This window comes from Rhincodon typus, chromosome 9 (genome assembly GCF_021869965.1).
Source record: "Rhincodon typus isolate 14 chromosome 9, sRhiTyp1.1, whole genome shotgun sequence".
In the NCBI taxonomy this organism is placed as follows: Eukaryota; Metazoa; Chordata; class Chondrichthyes; order Orectolobiformes; family Rhincodontidae; genus Rhincodon; species Rhincodon typus.
Genome location: NC_063340.1, coordinates 33,213,352 through 33,232,619, shown reverse-complemented (window position 1 = coordinate 33,232,619; position 19,268 = coordinate 33,213,352). Strand labels below are relative to the sequence as shown.

Below are 19,268 nucleotides of genomic sequence, written 5' to 3'. Positions count from 1 at the left end.
TCAGCTTTCCTGCTCCTCTGATGCTGCTTGGCCTGCTGTGTTCATCCAGCTCTACACCTTGTTATCTCAGATTCTCCAGCATCGGCAAATCCCACTATCTATGAATCAAATGTTTAACATTTGTGGTACTGCAATTTCACATCTATTTCAGCAAATACATCTTGGTTGTTTATCCTAATTTTAAATCACCTTACTGCTCAGATTAAAATTTTTAAAATCAGTTTTCAGTTGTTAATTTATTGCTCCATTATTCATAGTTTAATGAAAGTACAATGCTAAATTTGTGAAAATTGCAAATTTAAAAACATTAATAAGCATTATTTATAATTTGACGTATTTGACACAAGGGAATTCAGTACGGTTAATATTAACTTTAGTCATGTTTTCTTTGAATATTGTGCAAACTGCTGTGAACATTTAAAGGGGATTAAGGTATTAAAAAAATACAGAACTTTTGAATACTTTTTTAGCGGCATGACACCAGAATTGTGAGTGGCCCACAATGCTGGAATGTCCAACACAAGTTATTACTAATTTACTACTTTTCTCATTTCCTCACTACTCTGACCGAGCCATTAACCTATATAGCTTATACAGATGAAAGTGAACCTTAAGTCTAACCATTTCTTGCAGAAACATCAGTCTTCGCTTCCATAAGTCTCTCCGCCCCCAACATAAGATATCAAGGAATCACCACATTTGAATTGGTCATGCCAAAGCCCCAAGTGAGTTGCTTAGCTCATATACTACACTGTTAATTGTTTAAAATACATTTTTGTACTGTTTGCTAATCATTGCAGTCTATAGGATGCATCAACATCTACAGAAAAGATGTTTGAACAAATCAAACAATGTAATACCTTAATGACTGTTACATTGTACTATCTCTATTAAACATGCATTCCTTATCGTTTCGTACTGTGCATCAACAGTTAGCTAATCAAACGTTTGACAAATGTTACTCATGATCATCAACTCGTAACTGTGGGAGCAAAATGTTACACTAACAGTTACATATAATTTCTCACATGGTAAAATATAATTGTTCAATGTAACCACAAAATAAATGTTGGACATAATCTGCTTAGAAGCAATCTTGTTCAAGAGAATTAAAACTCTATTCAACAGCTGTTTCACGTGAACAACTACACATGAAATCACTTTAGTAACATTTCAATATTGCCAAAGTAAATTCTAATCTTCTGAAATTGAAGAATGACCAATTCAAGGAAGAGTTCTCTTTCAACTAGAACTGAACAACTTGGTTGAAAACCAGCATATAATAATTATTTGGACACAAAGAAATTGATATTATTAGGTAATATTTTAGCCACTAAGTAGCTATATTGATATTGCTAGATTTTGGAATTCAGAAGAACAAATTTTCGATTTCAAATGTTGTGACCTGAATTGTGACAGATCTGAGAAAGAAAGAATTGTGTTTTACCCCATAGGAACACAGCTCTCATGAGCCAACAAACTGAAACCGGTAATGCTCAGTTCTGTGTCTGACATCATTCAACAAAGGATAGTGCACAAGTAGTAAGGGATTTGAAGTAACAAGAACTATTAAACTAAAAGGGTAGAGATATTTGGAAATCATCTTAATTAACACCACGATGTGACTACGTCAGTACATGCCATAATTTATATTTGCTTGTATCTGAGAAACTACCTTCAACAGATTTGTGCATTGGGGATTTCTAAGTTTTCAACTTTTTTTTCTAGTGTTCTTATAGGTTATTTTGTGACATGTATTTCAAATCAAGTTGAACTTACTCCTACTCCAATTGCATTACCTGACCATCTCTGCATGGAGAACAATCTGTGGAAAGTAGAACCATATTGGCTCCTGTGTACCTAAAGGAAACCTTTGCTTCTACACGATGTTCATCAAGTGGTAGAATGGAAAATTGATGACTTGTATGTAATCCAGCTTGGTTGAGTTGCAACCAGCTATCTAATATCATCTGATAAGAAGCCATTTGGGATAAATATGCACTGAACACAGTTCATTCTTGTAACTAAGTTGAAATCCTCGGAATCGGGTTTATTCACAAATCAGCCCAAGCCATTACTTAACTGGTATAAAACAAAAAAAAACAAATTTGCCAAGAAATGCAGCTAATTGGAAACATTTTTAAAAAATGAGAGCTGCTGTGGCTCAGTGGATAGCTCTACTGTCTGAGCTGGAAAGTTTGGATTCAAGCTCCAGTTCATTTTGTTGGCTATGAAAGAACCAAGCCACTGGCACAGGCAGTCTAGTGTGCATCGGTGCCAGCAGCCAGCCCAAATAAATGGGGAGAATTGGCAGCTAAGCTGTAAAACCATTTGCCAAATCAGGAAAAAAAAAGGTTGATGAAGGTGATCAACTAGCATTGTAGTAAACCTATGTAACGCGCAAAAAGTTGATTGAGATAGGAAATGAAAAGGAAGGAAGCATTTTAAATATTAATTGAATGTTAAATCTCCTGTACTATTTTCACTGGTCTCGTGCATAAAATTAGAGATGAAGGCAAAGCATTTTTGGAAAGAATTTTTCAAATGAGATTGTGCGTTTACCGGGATTGTGTGGTTATTGATTTGTTTCTAATCAGATATTCTGAGATGCATGCCCACGGCTGCTTTTAATTCAACTCTACTAACTGTATAAAAATGTATGCGTTTCTAAGCAGAGAACAACACTAGTCACAAATGAATCATGGGACATGCTTAGGTAATTCTGACATCATTTGCTACTAGAATCTGAGGAAGCGCATTATTTGTGTGTAACATTACAAAGCAAATGGAAATAGCACTTCAAGAGAGAGGACTTTTCATTATGTTGAGATGGCCAAAAGCAGAGATGAATGTGGAGATGAATGACTTATAATAGAAGTTGTTTCTGTAACTTTCTGCTTAGAGAAACAGCCAGTGGGAAATATCAACTCCATGCCTATTTGAATGGAAAAGCATTCTACAGTGAAATTTGGAATTTAGTTGAAACTAATTTTGTTTAACAAGCACTATTGTCATTGTTAAAACAATTTCATTTGGAAGGCAGACAAGTAGTATTAAGACATCAGTTTCTTGCAGTTATCAGCGTCAATTGATCACAGCACAACAAGGATAAAGTAAATCGAGGAAAAATAAAAACCAAACAGCTGCAGATGCTGAAAGTCAGAAACAAAACAGAAATTGCTGGAAAAACTCAGCAGGTCTGACAGACTCTATGGAAAGAAAGCAGAGTTACTTTTTGGGTCTAGTGATCCTTCTTCATAATAGTTCTGAAGAAGGGTCACTGGATCCAAAACATTATCTCTACTTTCTCTCCACGGATGCTGCCAGACCTGCTGAATTTTCCAAGAATTTGTTTTTGTGTCAAGAAAAATCATGCCCTTTGCATTTTCAGTCTCTCTTCTCTTAAACGTAGCCAAAAGGATGGTGTGAAAGCAAGTCTGTAATAGCAACTTTAATCAATTGGATCAGATATGTTATGACACATCTCTGGAGCAGGTCGAACTTGAACCTAAGCCTTCTAGCCCAGAGGTAGGGACACTTCCAATGCTCCACAAGAGCCTCAACTAAGTCTCTAATAAGATCTTCTTTTGAATAGTAACAATATTTTTTTGAGAATTATCCAAGAGGCTACATCTGTCTTTCCTCCCAAATGAAATGCTTCAAATACATTGCACAGCGTTCCAGTTGAGAGCTAACAAAACTGAGAAACTTTATGTGCCTGATTTCACCAAGACAGAAATTCTTAGTTTTTTGCAGCTAAGTTTTAAAATACTTGAGAAACCCCATCAACTTAAATCTTTTCTATACATATGTTGTTTGGCATCATTCAATTGTTATTTTTCCCCCCAAATTACACATGCAAATTTAACATCTAACAAAGTACAAATAAATATCAATATTAAAGTTAAAACTAGCTTTTCAAAATACTACTAAATATTAAATATCAGCCACATACATGTAATCAGAGAAAGTAGCAGCAATTTGGGACTGATGTTTAAACAGAGTTTACATGAAAATCTAATACTACTGTTTTCATTAACGCCTTTTTATTCGAATAGTTATGTTAAAAAGTATAGATATTCTAGTCCTGTCTTCAGAGACCAGGTTGTTTTTGCATACCTGTTTTGAGCAGAGTTTGCTGCAGCCTGCATCACTGCAGCAGCAGCCTCCTGCGCCTTGCGATTTACCGTTGCCATGGGTGGACCCATTCCTGCGCCAACCTGTTGTGACATGTTTGGGGAGTTTGGGGTCACATTTCCCATGTTGCCAGAGTATGGCCAGTTCGACATCCCTGATGATGGCATTCTCCCCATAGTCATGTTACTGCAAGGTTGAGTTGGACCTTGACCATGCATCTGGTTGGTCACATTCATACTCATGTTGTTACACATGCCTGGACCTGGACCACTGTAGTTGGTGTTCGGTACTACACCGTAATTTGGCGGTCTGGGATAATTACCTAAAACAGAAAAAACAGCCTGTTATGAGTCATCCATGGTTGGAAAAGTGAAACGTCATAATTGTTCTCCATTTAAAGTATACTGGTTGTGACTCCTATACAAACTTACAATGAACAGAGCCAACAACTAACGCTTTGGAGAATTCAGAGTTGCAAGAAGCTTCCAGACTTTAAATCTTAAAGCAATTCTTGAAGGACCTCAGCTTCAATGTTAATCATAAATTTCAAACTTTTCTTGCTTTAAAGGAAGTAATTAAAGAACACATATATAGCCGGAAATTTCAAAAGTGCAAAGTTGCTCAATTGAAACAGTGTTAAATTTCTGAAGTGAACTATCATGTTGTGTTGTCACGAAGAGGCACTCTACTTCCATGACACATTTACAGCTTCTTTTGTCACAAACCCGATACTTACCTCAAAACTTACAACTTCAACTGTCAGCGAGTTTATGAAAACCACATTATTGTGAATATCAAATCTAATTGGACAATTTACATTTTTAAAAATCTAATCAAGTATCAAGAATGAAATCTAGTTTCCCCGACTTGGGAATCTCAAACATGGTGTCACTGGCTCAGAACAGGGCATTTAGGACTGATATGAGGATGAATTTCACTCAAAGTTGTGAATCTTTTGAATCCTCAAGTACCCAAGAGCTACAGATGCTTAGTTTGAGCATATTCAAGAGACAGGCTGATAGATTTTTAGGTATAATGGAAATAAAGGGAGATGGGCACAGTGCAAGAAGTTGTTGAGGTAGAATATTAGTGATCTTGTTGAACGATTCAGTAGTCTGGGAGACCCAAATGGCCCACTTCAGTTCCTAACTATAAAATTAATTCTGTTTTGAGTATGACAGGAATGTTTTCCAATCAACAGAATAAAATGTTTCACAGCTTAATGATCATAGTCTTAAGGAATGTTTAAGATTCTAAAGCATTTTGATTTCTGATCTATTTCTCGGCCAGAATTGCCATAAATTAGTGCCCAGGCTTTAAAAAAATCTTTCTTGCCAGTATAAATGATTCCATTAAATATACGTCAAGCCCTGTCAGCACTCATCAGGAGACATGATTATGTTTATACATCTTGATGTGTTATGGAGCTAGCCTTGATACCAATTTGGAGGTTTCACTAGTGGGGAGGAAAGATCTCAAATCAAACCTGAACGTTTATTTACAGTTAAAAACAAAGCATGACTTCAGACAATAGTTAATCAATCTGAGAGGCTAGTAAAAAAGAGAGATTAAGGATGGAGAATAAACAGTCAATATTGCAGAAACATTAAGTGATATAAACACAGCATTTTAGCCACTTCCTGGATAGACAAAATTGGAGGGGTGGTGGGGGTAAAGAAACTTGTATAGACATTGCTGCCTCTTGCCATGAGCCCTACTTGCCCTGGGAAAATTGTTACTAGTCTATGACACTACACGAGCAAATTTTGAAACGATGGGCGATGGTGGTTTATTCTGCTTGGGTAGTTCAGCGTAAAAATAGATTACACGTGCATCTTAAACACAGTATCTCTGAATTTACGTCACAATACTAACTGCCACTGACATTCAGGCATTGCTGCATTTATCTCTTAAACAATAAATATGAATTTACCCCACAGGACACTTCACCTCTGTTATTTATCAAGAGTTATACTACAAAACCATGTCTATTAAGTGCTTCTTTTTCCTAGCCCTTTCAAGATTGTCTTGGTGAAAAAAAAGTACAAAAACAGAATCTCATGCAACATCTTGAGAGAGAGTTGGATTATTCATAATCTTTGTAAGCCTCGTCAACCCTCTGTCAGTAAATGCCAGTACAACATTTTGGGAGATCTTGCCCAATGCACTGTCACATTAAGAGAGGACCTTTTGAATATATTCAGCACACTATCCAATGACAAATATAAAATGAACACTACACAATGTATATGCCTTACTTAGAAATAACTTGAAAGAACATTACTGAATCAGCCCCAGTTGCAAGGGAGTTCTGGGCACTACATTTTATGAAAAATACAAAAATCTTACAAAAGTGACAGAAGAGGCTTACCTGGGAAATAGGACTTCAATGATGAGGAGAAATTGGTAAACTTAGGATCACTCTCCTCAGTACAGAAAAGGTCATAAAAAGAAACACCTAACAGAGATTTTCAAGATAATGATTGGTTTCTCTACTTATTCTAATAAAACCTATCCCCTCTGCTGCATGGGTCAAAAGCCAGAGATCATTCATTCAAATCATTAGCAACATGTTTAGACTGCAGATGGTGAGATTTTTTTTTCATTCAGAGTTTTCAGGACTTGGAATGCTCTTATTGAAAAAGATGGTAGAAATCAATTCCAAAGATAATTTTAAAAGGCAGCTGGACAGGTATTTTAGAATCAGAAATTTTGGGGATTATGGTCAAGATTGTGGATATGGGATTAAGAATGACAGCTGTAAGAGTAACACAAACATGAAGGTCTAAATGGCTGACTTTGCTGCAGGTTTTTTTTTAAATGATTCTGAGATTGTGAAAACACACATACATTGAAGAGCTTTTCCAATCTGTGCACTAGGGGATGAAAACATCTTTACAAGGTCATTTCTGTTGTACACAGTGTAACAGGGTGTTATTTGGGTTAAAGGAGTTAAGGCCACCTCACTGGCGAGTTAATTGCAGGCTCTCAGATTGTGCAAACTTATAGAAAGGACAGTGGAAAATGGTCCAACTTTTGATAGGCCTTCATAGAATGTTTCACATCAAAATGGAACACTTTGTAATTTCACATGAGACTTTGATAACTTAAAGGATTAAAAAAAATCAAGATAACTAACTGCAAATATTGAAAGAATTCACTATGATTTCTTCTTTTGAGTTTTCTGCTGGACCACACTCCTCTTTAATGCACCATGCAAACATAAACAGTAGTTTCCCTTCATGGTTCATTTCATTCTTAATTCTTAAGAACGGAGAGGTTGACGGAAGGAAGTCCTGTGAAATATACTGCAGTGTATCTGCAAGAATGTCAAAGTCACTGAACTATTGTGCAATCTGAGTAATTTTAACAATTCTATTGTTATAAAGTACCTCCAGTTTAGTCAGTTTCTTTTGTGCACACATGTAGTTGTAGAAAAGTTGACATTTATATCACTGTAACAACACTATTTAGAGATTGCAGCTACACCACCGTTATAAAAACAGATGTTAGATGACAGCAGTGTATTACTGCAAACCTCTTAATGGCTGAATAGCCACGTTGATTAAAAGTGAAAACTATTTAATGGGGGTAAGTGAAAGTTATATGCTACGTTCTTACATCCTTTACACGATTAGTAACTGTGGAATGGCTTTCCCTGATAATTTTCCCACAGCATGACTTATCAAATTGTGCAATGTCTTAACATTCTGAACTAAAAATGCATGAAATTATTATATCACTGTAGAAATCTTTATAGGTCACCCCAACTAAATCAAACGCTTAGCGACAAGTCATATTTAAACTCAGTTGATGGTGGCTTACACAACACAGAAATGGTAAATTGTTGAAGTGGCAATATTAAATTTAGATTTACTCTGGGGATTTATTTATTGTTACTTTATGTCATTTTAAGACTCCAATACCTTTTTGGTTGCAACAGAAAAATTGTGATGTCCGATGGCTTAATGAATAAAGGCATTGCCCGGTGTATTGCTAGACTATACATGACAGACAGCCCCTTTTTTTGATTCTCTTATCTATGTTGGGTGCATCACCCTAGCTAGGGCAAGATTTGGGTAATGAGATTTACCATCAGCAGGAAAAAAAGATTCAGCTAGGGTTCCAATTCTTTATTGCTATTGAGTGATTCCTGCTGGAAAGTGCAGGAAAGTAGACAATGGTGAACAAAGCATTTCCCTTGGCTGAGATTGTTCTCCATCAGTAACTTGCTTGTTGACACTCAATATTTGGGCATATACAAGAAGACAGAAATACTGGAGGTTTGTTAATAGTTATGGTTTGTTAGTAGTTGTAGAAAAGTATGACAGCATGATTCAGCATCTTTACCAAGAAGGGAGAAAAACAATGAAAATAATTGTAACAAAATCACAACATATCTCTGTGAACATATGCAGTGCATGATGTGGGATAAATGGGATACAAGCTTATAAAATTCTGATATAACCCTAGACTCAACTGATCTCAACAGGACTGTATCTTCATGTTTTAACATCTTGAATGCGATGGGCGTTCCCATCCAATTGTAATTAGTGTTATTTACTACACAGAAAATGGCCATTCAGCTCACTGGTTCCATGCCAGCTCCCTGCAAAGCAATGTAGCTATTAATTTCTATTTAAAGACAGAATTAAGTTTGTAGTGATAGACCCCCATTCCCCTAATTGCAACACTCAGACCAGGCTCATGTTATTTTCTAGCTTCACACATTTATATGTTATCTCTTAATTCCTTGGGATGTCCCAAAGTACTCTCAACCAACTCATTTATTTTCAAGCGCAGTTCCTGTTCCGTCACCAAACATGGAAACCAATTCTAAAACAGTAAATGAACAGTGCATCAACACCTGGTTTGGTGTTTTAGTTCAAGGAGAGGGTGAGGATTGAGGGTTTGGTCAGTAGTGGTAGGCAAGCAATTTTTTATGTTAATTTGAACAGGCATATGGAGCCTCAGTTTAAGCCCTCAGTGAAAAGATGCACCTCAAACTATGCAGCATTTTTGTTTTAATATTGCATTGAATTGTTAGCCTAGACCATATATTGAGGTCATGCAGCAAAAGTATTAAAATTCACAGAATGGCACCGCAATGCAAGCCATAGCCTATGGAAGACAAGAGAAATTATAAGAACAAAAAAAAAATTCAGTAAATAAGTGGACATCAAAATAATTTGTGAATGCAAATGCTGACTGTAATTTACATTAAACTGCGTCAAACCTCAAGTAACAACAAATACAGGTTACAGGTTGGAAAGAATTCATGCAATTTTATTTCAATAAAATATAGAATATAAATTTAACAGCAAAGACATACTGACTCAGAGAAATCAGAGTGAACTGTATTGTTGTTTTAATTGATTCATAATCTGTTGGCATAAAACCTGTTGAGCTTGTGTCGCAGTGGTTGTACCCCTACCTCAGAAAATGCAGGTTTGAGTTCCACGTGTCCCAGAGATGAATCATAATATATCTGATCAGGATGATGAAAAACAATTCAAACCATTTGTTGCTCATCAGGTGAAGTGACTAAACTAAACTGACTGAACATATTTTCTGATCAACCTTTTGAGAGATGTTATTACACACCGCTGGAGTAGGTGGGCCTTGAACCTGGACCTCCTGGCTCAAAGGTAGGAACACTACTACTGCACCATAAGAACATATGACTGACTGAACAGATGCCTGACGAACACAGATCAGCTGGCCTCCATGGAATATTTAATATGCACCTAACACACAGGTACAAGTTTCTATAGTGAAGAACTTCTCACAACTTTGAAGATCATTAGGAATTTAACAGCAGCCTTGTTTTTCTTTTGCTGCTTATGATAAAAAGGATATATTTAATGTGAAGTTGTCTAAACACTTTAAAAAGCATAGAACTATGGGTTTAGAATGATTTAAAAGACAGCATTTAAATTATGTCACATTTAAGGATCTCAAATGGGTTATAAAGCAAGATAAGCATCATTCACACCCTTGCAGCACCTATCTACTGTTAACACAATATTGAGTTGTTAAACTACTGGTTGCAAGAACAGATTCGCACACTCATGTCCCTCTGAGGCTTGAATTCAAGCCGAGCTTAAATTCTGACAATTAATCTCTCTCTCAACTATAAAGTTGTTTTTGCATTTTAGCAATATTATAGTTTAAGTTCCAGCAACTGAATTGTTTGATCCGTCTAGCCTAACCCATTGGCAAGCACTAGGGCCACTAAAGATGGAGGGCATAGAGAAGCAGACATTATGTATATACAAACTGATTTCGGGAATGCTCTCATTTGTTGCTTCCAATCTTTGAGAAGATGGATCAAATTTAAGTTTTCAGAAATGATAAGCAAAAGCAAACAACTGAAGATGCTGGAAATCTGAAACAAAAACAAAATTCCTGGAGAACCTCAATAGCTCTGGCAGCATCCGTGGAGAGAAAGCAGAGTCAGCACTTTGGGTTCAGTGACCCTTCTCAAAACTAACTGGATCCAAAATGCTGACTTTGCTTTCTTCCATAGATGCTGCCAGGCCTGCTGAGGTTCTCCTCAATTCCCGTTTTTGTTTCAGAAATGTTATCTCAGTTTCTGTGGAAAGAAACTGTCTGGCATACTGAATATTTCTAGCTTTTCTCATTCCTTTATTTCAGATTTCCAGCTTCCACAATATTTTGCTAAAAGTAATCATTAAATATTCTAATCTTCCCCATCTTTCCAAGCATTTGCAGTTCTTGCTATCCCTCTCTAAGGGGCTCTTACGGACCAATGTCCCTAAGGCCCAGAAATCGGCTCCAGAGATGTATCAAAATATATCTGAATAGCTTTATAAAATCATCTATGTTCCCCTCCCTGACTTAACAGGCCTCACGTGCTTCTTGCTCCCTGCCTGCTTTTTAAAGCCGATAGGAAATATTTGCATATTCTTTTATGTGAAAGGCCATTTTATTTCCATACTCTGTCAGTCTTTTTTTCTCTTTATAATATTTGCTAACCTACAGTTTTTGGCCTGGATCTTTTTTGAAGAATTCATCTAACACTTAAATTGGAGGAAGGACAATTTTGACAGTATGAGACAAGAAATTTCAAAAGTTGATGGGGCCAGATGTTTGCAGGTAAAGGGATGGCTGGAAAATGGGAAGCCTTCAAAAATGAGAAGCCTTCAAAAATGAGATAATGAGAGTCCAGAGACAGTATGTTCCTGTTAGGAAGGGCAAGGCTGGTAGGTGTAGGGAATGCTGGATGATTACACAGATTGAATGAATCCCTAGAGGAGCATAAAGACAGTGGGAGTACACTTAAGAAGGAAATCAGGAGTGCAAAAAGGGGACATGAGATAGCTTTGGCAAATAGGGTTAAGCAGGATCCAAAGGGATTCTACAAATACATGAAGAACAAAAGGGTAACTAGAGAGAGAATAGGGCTCCTTAAAGATCAGCAAGGCCACCTATGTGTGAAACCGCAGGAGACAGGTGAGGAATTAAATGAGTATTTTGCATCGATGTTTACTGTGGATAAGGAGATATAGAATGTGAGGAAATAAATAGCGACATCTTGAAAAACATCCATATTACAGAAGAGGAGGTGCTGGATGGCTTAAAACGCCTCAAGGTGGATAAATTTCTGGGAGCTGATCAGGTGTACCCTAGAACTCTGTGGGAAGCCAGAGAAGTGATTGCTGGGTCCTTTGCTGAGATACTTGTCAGACTGGAGGCTGGCTAACGTGGTGCCACTGCTTAAGAAAGGTGGCAAGGAAAAACCAAGGTACTATAGATTGGTAAGCCTGAGATTGGTGATGGGCAAATTGTTGGAGGATTTACATGTATTTGGAAAGGCTAGGACTGATTAGGGATAGTCAACATGGCTTCGTGCGTGGGAAATCACATCTCACTAACTTGATTGTGCTTGTCTGAAGAAGTAATGAATAGGATTGATGAGGGCAGAGCAGTGGAAGTGATGTACATAGACTTCAGTAAGGCATTTTACAAGGTTCCTCATGGTAGACTGGTTAGCAAGGTTAGATCACATGGAATACAGAGAGAACTAGCCATTTGGATACAGAACTGGCTCGAAGGTAGAAGACAGAGGGTAGTGCTGGAAGGTTGCTTTTCAGACTGGAAGCCTGTGACCAGAGGTGTGCCACTAGGGTTGGTGCTGGATCCACTGCTTTTTATCATTTATAGAAATGTTTTGGATGTGAACAAAGGAGGTATGATTAGTAAGTTTGTAGATGACACCAAAATTGGAGGTGTAATGGGCAGCGAAGGTTACCCAGTTGGAATTTAATGTCGATAAATATGAGGTGCTGCATTTTGGAAAGGCAAATCAGGGCAGGGCTTATACACTTAATGGTAAGATCCTGGGGAGTGTTGCTGAACAAAGAGACCTTGGAGTGCAGGTTCATAGTTCGTTGAAAGTGAAGTCGCAGGTAGACAGGATAGTCTTTATTGGTCAGTGCATAGAGTATAGGAGTTGGGAGGTCATGTTGTGGCTGTCCAGGACATTGGTAAGGCCACTATTGGAATACTGCATGCAATTCTGGTCTCCCTGCTGTAGGAAGGATGTTATGCAACTTGAAAGGGTTCATAAAAGATTTACAAGGATATTGTGAGGGTTGAAGGGTTTGAGCTATAGGGACTGGCTGAATAGGCTGGGGCTATTTTCTCTGAAGCATTGAAGGCTGACAGGTGACCTTAGAGAGGTTTATAAAATCAAGAGGGGCATGGATAGGGTAAATAGACAAGGTCTTTTCCTCGTGGTGAGGAAGTCCAAAACTAGAGAACGCAGGTCTAAGGTGAGAGAGGAATGATTTAAAAGGGACATAAGGGCCAACTTTTTTCACGGAGAGGGTAGTGCGTGTATCGAATGAGCTGCCAGAAGAAATGGTGGAGGCTGGTACAATTACAACATTTAAATGGCATCTGGATGGGAATATGAACAGGAAGGGTTGAGAGAAATATGGGCCAAATGCTGGCAAATGGGACTAGATTAATTTAGAATATGTGATCAGCATGGACGAGTTGGACCAAAGGGTCTGTTTCCCTGCTGTATATCTCTATGACTCGATGTATCCTACATCCATTTATCTTGTTTCATCATATTCACACTGGTCATCCAGGCTTTAGTTCCTTTACCTTTTTCCCTTGCTGGAATCTAGCCTGTACCAGAAGCTACTCCTCCATAAAGATGGCCAATTGTTCTCCCATAGGTTTTCCTGTCATCCTTTGGCAATTGGTTTAACGTGGCTAGATCACCTCCAATTCCAGTGAAGCTAGCCCTCTTCCAATTGAGAAGTTCTTTTTCTAGATTATTCCTTACTCTTCCCCATTACTAATCTAAATCTTTAGATACAATAATTCTTATCCAAATGCTTTCCCATAGATACCTGGTCCACTTGGCTACCAGGACTGTATTGCTTTTCGTGAAGGATTCTCCCGTTTCAGCTTCTGCTCGTAAGATGGGAGGAGGAACACAGCACTGTGATTTGATTTTCCGAAGTGTGGGCGGGGGATGGAGTGGCAGGCGTCTTTGATGGCTGTGTAGCAGTGGTCCAGAATGTTGGGTCCCCTGGTGGGGCATGAGATGTGTTGGTGGTACTTTGGCATCACCCACTTGAGGTTGACTTGGTTGAAGTCTCCAACGACAATGAATAGGGCCTCGGGGAATTTTGTGTCTAGAGTGCTTGTGGCGGTGTAAATCTCATCTAGGCATTCTTCACATCTGCATGGGGTGCTATGTAGACTGCTGTCAGCTTGGCAGAGGCAAACTCTTGTGGTAGTTAGTGGGGACAGCATTTTACTGTAAGGTATGCTAGGTCTGGGGAGCAATAGCTTGCCAGGATCGCTACATCCATTGATCAGGAAGCATACCCACTGCCCTTTGCCTTACCCGAGGACGCCATGCGGGTCCGTGCAGGAAAGCTTTCCTCTGATGCTGCCTGGCCAGCTGTGTTCATCCAGCTCCACATCTTGTTATCTCAGACTCCAGCATCAGCAGTTCCTACTATCTCCGAGCTTGTAGGGTGCAGTTGGGAATGGCAGGGGCAAGCCAAGTCTCCGTGAAGCAGAGCACACAACAGTCTCTCAGTTCCCTCTGGTAGGTAAGTCTAGATCCGAGTTTATCCATTTTGATACTTTGGACATTCGCTAGGAGTATGTTAGGGACGGGAGTCTTGAAACCATGTTTTTCAACCTCACCTTCAGGCCAGCACATTTTCCCCATTTCCTTGTAGGTTTCCTGCATCTCGACAGTCCCAGGAGTTGGTGCTGCAAGTTGTGGCTCCAACAGATAAGTGAGTCGGGTCTGGTTGGGCTGGACCTTCCCCAGGGTGGGATGCTGCAAGGTCGGAGTTCGGGCCTGGGCTGGTCCAGTCTACTTGGGGACGGATCACGGCAGTGGAATTTCCGAACTTGGGCAGTCCTGGGCGCTGGTGGAGCGAGTCTTCATTTCCTGCAGTTAAGTGAGTCAGGCCTGGACATGTTGAGTCTCTAAGAGTCTGGTAGTCGGGGGATGGGGGATTGGAGACTAGGCCTAGGCCGGTCAGGCCTCCTCGAGGTCACGCTGCTGCTGGTCTTGGGTCGGTCAGGCCTTCACTACGACTGTGTTGCCAAATTGCAAACAAACATCATCTAAAGATTGCTGATGACACCACCATAGTGGTTCGGATAACTAACAATGACAAGTCAAACTAGAAGGGAGATAGAGGGCTTGGTGACGTGGTGCAATAAAAACAATCTGTCCCTCAATGTCGGCTAAACTAAAGAACTGATCATTTACATTCAGAAAGAAAGGAGAACACGCCCCCATCTGCATCAATGGAACTGAGGCTGAGAGGGTAAACAGCATCAAGCTCCTCGGAGTGACGATAACCGACAACGTGTCCTGGACTTCCCACATAGATGCGACAGTCAAGAAGGCACAACGTCTCTTCTTTCTCAGGTGGCTCAGGAAATTTGGCATATCCATAAGATCCCTCACAAACTTCTACAGATGCACCATTGAAAGCATAGTGTCCAGGTGCATAATGGCCTGGTATGGCAACTGCTCTGCCCAGGACCATAAGAAACAACAGAAGGTGGTGTGCACAGCCCAGATCATCACGGAAGCCAAACTTCCATCCATGGACTTCAGTTACACAGCTTGCTGCCGCAGAAAGGCTGCCAACATCATCAAAGACCCATCGCACCCCGGAGACAATCTCCTATAACCTCTTCCATCAGGCAGAAAGTACAGAAGCCTGAACATATGCACGAACAGGTTCAGGAACAGCTTCTTCCCGGCTGTTATCAGACTGATGAATGGACTCTCTAGCGTCAAATAATGCTGATCTTGCTAACTTTGATCTCACTTAGCACAGGACACACCCTGTGCAATGCAACCTGTATGCCTCTGCCTAAGTCTTTTTGATCTGTAAATCGTTTGCTTACTACAATCTGCCTGTACCGCTCGTAAACAAAACTTTTCACTGTATTTTGGTACAAGTGACAATAAATCAATCAATCAATCATTTCCCAGCACCATATCCAGTAAAGCCTCCTTCCCAGTTGGACTAAAAATGTACAGGTCAAAGAAATATTCATGAACACTTTGTATCTGAGGTTTCTGAGTGTTCAGTCCTCACTGTCTTGAATTCAGGTTTCTGTTATGATCACAACATGTTCCCACATGGCTTTTCACACTTGTAGCTGTGAATCTTATATCTTGTGCTTTTGTAAACATAGAGACAGCTTTAGAATGTATGTCTTGCAATTCTACTTAGTTTTTTATATCTAATATGGAACTTTTCTCCAGTACTATTCAACAATTATCTATACATTCCTTTATGAACCTTATTCAATTTTGTTTTTCTTCCATATGCTGGAGCTTTGCTTTCAACTAAATTAGTTTAAAACCTCTTCCCAACAAGACTAGTGAACATTCTTGTGGGGACTCTGGTCGACTCCTGAAGTGCAACCTATCCCTTTGTGCGATGCCTCCTATCCCAGAACTGATGGCAAAGTGCTAAGAATGTGGAGCGCCTTCTCCTGCATCAAGCCCCAAACCACACATCAGTTCTCCCTGCCTTCCTATATCTACTTTTACTAATGCATGGCACTGGGCACAATCCAGTGATTATCATCTTCAAGGTTTTATCTTTAACTGTCTCCCATTCTCCTCAATACCAATTCTGTGCCTTTGGTATCAACATGCGCAGATAATCTGTACTCTCCCAATGATGTCCTTTACCCTGATACTAGAGGGCTCAATGACCGTTACAGAAGCACCTGTTTGTCTCCTCACTATGGAACCTCTTCTAATGACTGCATTTTTATATATCGTTGGTCTTCCTTATGTGGGTTCCTTGTACATTGGCATCATGGTCTGGAGTGTTTTTCTTTGTAGTTTAATTAGCTGCCAACTAAATAACGTTCAGTCAACATTGCTTTTGGTTTGTTACAATAAAATCTTAAAACTTGAAACCTTGTATGATTATTCATTGGAAATGCAACTTTCTTGTGTAGAGTTATCAGTCTCTATAGGATCCTAAGGTATTATGATAGAAGTTAGTTGAAATAGCATGAACTGGCATTTTATGTTGCTTTCTTAAAGCTGCAAACAGTAGGTAACTTTTGATATCTCCATAATCAATAAACAGCTAACATCCATTGTACTGGAACAAGCCTACTCACAAGTCATTTCAACAGTTGTTTCGCAAAGGCTGTCATCTTGAGATTTAAATATAGGAAAAAGAAGAAGGGAGAGATAGGGACACAAATAGTCAATTGAGCTTTACAATACAAATCTGCCAGGATACGTCTTCCCTAGATTCAGAATGAAAATGCAAAACAATGAGAAAATTATTTTAAGTCAAGCAAGATGATGAAAAGTATCATAGCATGTTATTATTTTATAATTTTACACAGATTGTACTGATTAATTATGTCAATACTACCATGAATATTTGTCTGTTCTCAGTTATTGTGAAATAAAGCAATTTAATTAGTAGCTTATTATACCTCACCAGGTACTTTCTCAGTCTGTTTCAAAACAGCTGGCAGATATATATATATGCGTATGAAAGGTGTGAGCACTGATTCAAATCACAACAGAAATGTTATTCTTTAGGTTACATTATTGTATAACTAGGTGTTCAACATAAGATGCTCAGACTGCTTAATTGGCTAAGATCCTAAATCCATAAGGAGAAACTCAGAAACTCCCCAGAAACAGCAAGCTGATGAAAGGAATTGGTGAAAGATTTGTTGGCACACCTTGCTCCTTTGGTGAAATTTAAACCAAGAACTGGAACAGAGCAGAACATTGATGAAACTAAGTTCAGCCCAAGGACTCATCCCTTTTGAATAATTCATCCAATTTAAGTCCTGGCTACTAATCAGAATTTGGACATCGAGTCTCTAAATCTACCAATGTGATAAACACTAGGAACCAGTTTCAAGTTTTTGGCCTCCAAATTAAAATTAGGTTTATATAATTGATGCTCAAGTGACTTACATGATATGAATTTGTGCAGTGTCAGCTTAGTTCTTCACCAGATACACTAAAATGCGACTGCGAACAAATATGCTCAATAGGAGCAGTAATCAAAAGCAACTGCATGCAGGAGAATTTATATTATGAAATTCTTCCCCAATCCTTAGATTTATACCAGAAAATTCGGTCTTGCTAATTAGCAACAATCTAATCAGAATATCTAAGAGTAATTTCTGCACTCAAAAACAGAATCATCTAATAATTTAAATTCATCATAACTTAGTTATATTTCAGGGTTAGAAAAATGAACCATCAAGTAATTTGATTTAAGCACCTTCTGAGTGCAGAGCAACAGACTGCATACCTACCAATCGTTTATGCAAAAAACTTTTTTGGTTTGGATCCTGCATTTTTTTTGCTGCCTCTCATAGTCCACTAGGAGGAATTTAATGTAATGTTCCTGAAAAAATTATTTTTTAATACTGTATTTTTCAGTAGTTTGCAAAGGTAGCACTAAGGTAGCCGCTGGCTAAAACATCTAACCCACAGTTGCAAATTGTGTGTTGGGATAATATAGGATTAACTGAACAATACAATTGCTTCACAACTATAACTTTATGTTAGTCCCAAACCCTAAGTTGTTCCCAAGCTCTCCATTTCTTATTTGCTTTAGTCAGTTACTGTCCCTCTTCCCCCTTCTGCCCTGCATTCTATTTTACCCAATTATCCAACTCCTTTCTTTTCTTGTTCAGATTCTTACCTCCAGTGTTTCCGTCGACGATCTTTACTACTTCGAGATCGACAGTGCCCCTGTCCTTTCCTTCCGTTCCATGAGTGCTGCCATTTCTTTTAACTGTCATGGCACAACCTGCTCCAGGAGAATCCACAATAAACACAACGGCCATGGCATAGTCTCCTTCACAACTCAGCTGCCAAGTCATCAAAAATGTTCTGTCTCTTTCCTTTGGTCAGATTCAAATGGATGAGAGGCAGCAAGAGGACAGGAGGTCAGAAAATCTGGACTTAATTTTTCTTTCTTTTCAAATTTATACTTGACTCTCACTTATGCTCTAACTATCCTTTTCAACACATTTCTATTTGACTTTGCCATAATTCTCCCCTGCGTTTCCTGCAACATTCACACTGGCACCTTGGAGACAGGGAATGGTGATGGAGCAGGCAATTTTTTAGTACCGGAGGGTTGTTAACTGTGTCCACAAGAGGCAGGCTTTCTCAAAACAACAGAATTGGAAGGTAATTTGGAAGTGACATCAGGCAGATGAAGAAACACAGGAAGTGGGAGTAGGCAAGTTCACATGCTTGATATCGACGAACAAAAATCATCACAGCACATCATAGTATAATTCAGAAGGTTAAAAAAGAATGTCAACTTCATTCCTCTCAGGGTCTTATCATGCCATTGTCATTCAACCCATACCTTTTAAGCAATGTGATAATGACACAGATCTGGTGATATTTTAAAATTGATTACGGTACACAGCTGAGCTCTATCGATCCTGAAGATAATACCGATTGAAGATAACTGAGTTAACTAGAATTCTAAGCAGATGCTGTTACGTGATCTCGCAGGTCAAACACAATTAAAGACCTCAGAACTACTGGCAGGATGTGATTAATTAGAACTTCCTAAATTGAG

General features: G+C 38.8%; 1 protein-coding gene across 7 annotated transcripts in view; it reads right to left on the bottom strand.

Annotated features, from left to right (window-relative positions):
• The window catches only part of LOC109930802 (AT-rich interactive domain-containing protein 1B-like), a 171,425-nt gene that overhangs the window by 145,084 nt on the left and 7,073 nt on the right, over positions 1-19,268 (bottom strand). For 4 of the 7 annotated variants that reach the window (XM_048601520.1, XM_048601521.1, XM_020530240.2 and 1 more), the window contains exons 2-3: positions 18,372-18,479; positions 4,120-4,459 (exon numbers count right to left, since the gene is read on the bottom strand). In XM_048601520.1, coding sequence (XP_048457477.1) covers positions 4,120-4,459; positions 18,372-18,479 — 448 coding nt within the window. The remainder of the gene's footprint in view (positions 1-4,119; positions 4,460-18,371; positions 18,480-19,268) is intronic. The other 3 variants (XM_048601522.1, XM_048601524.1, XM_048601525.1) reach the window with 1 other exon arrangement.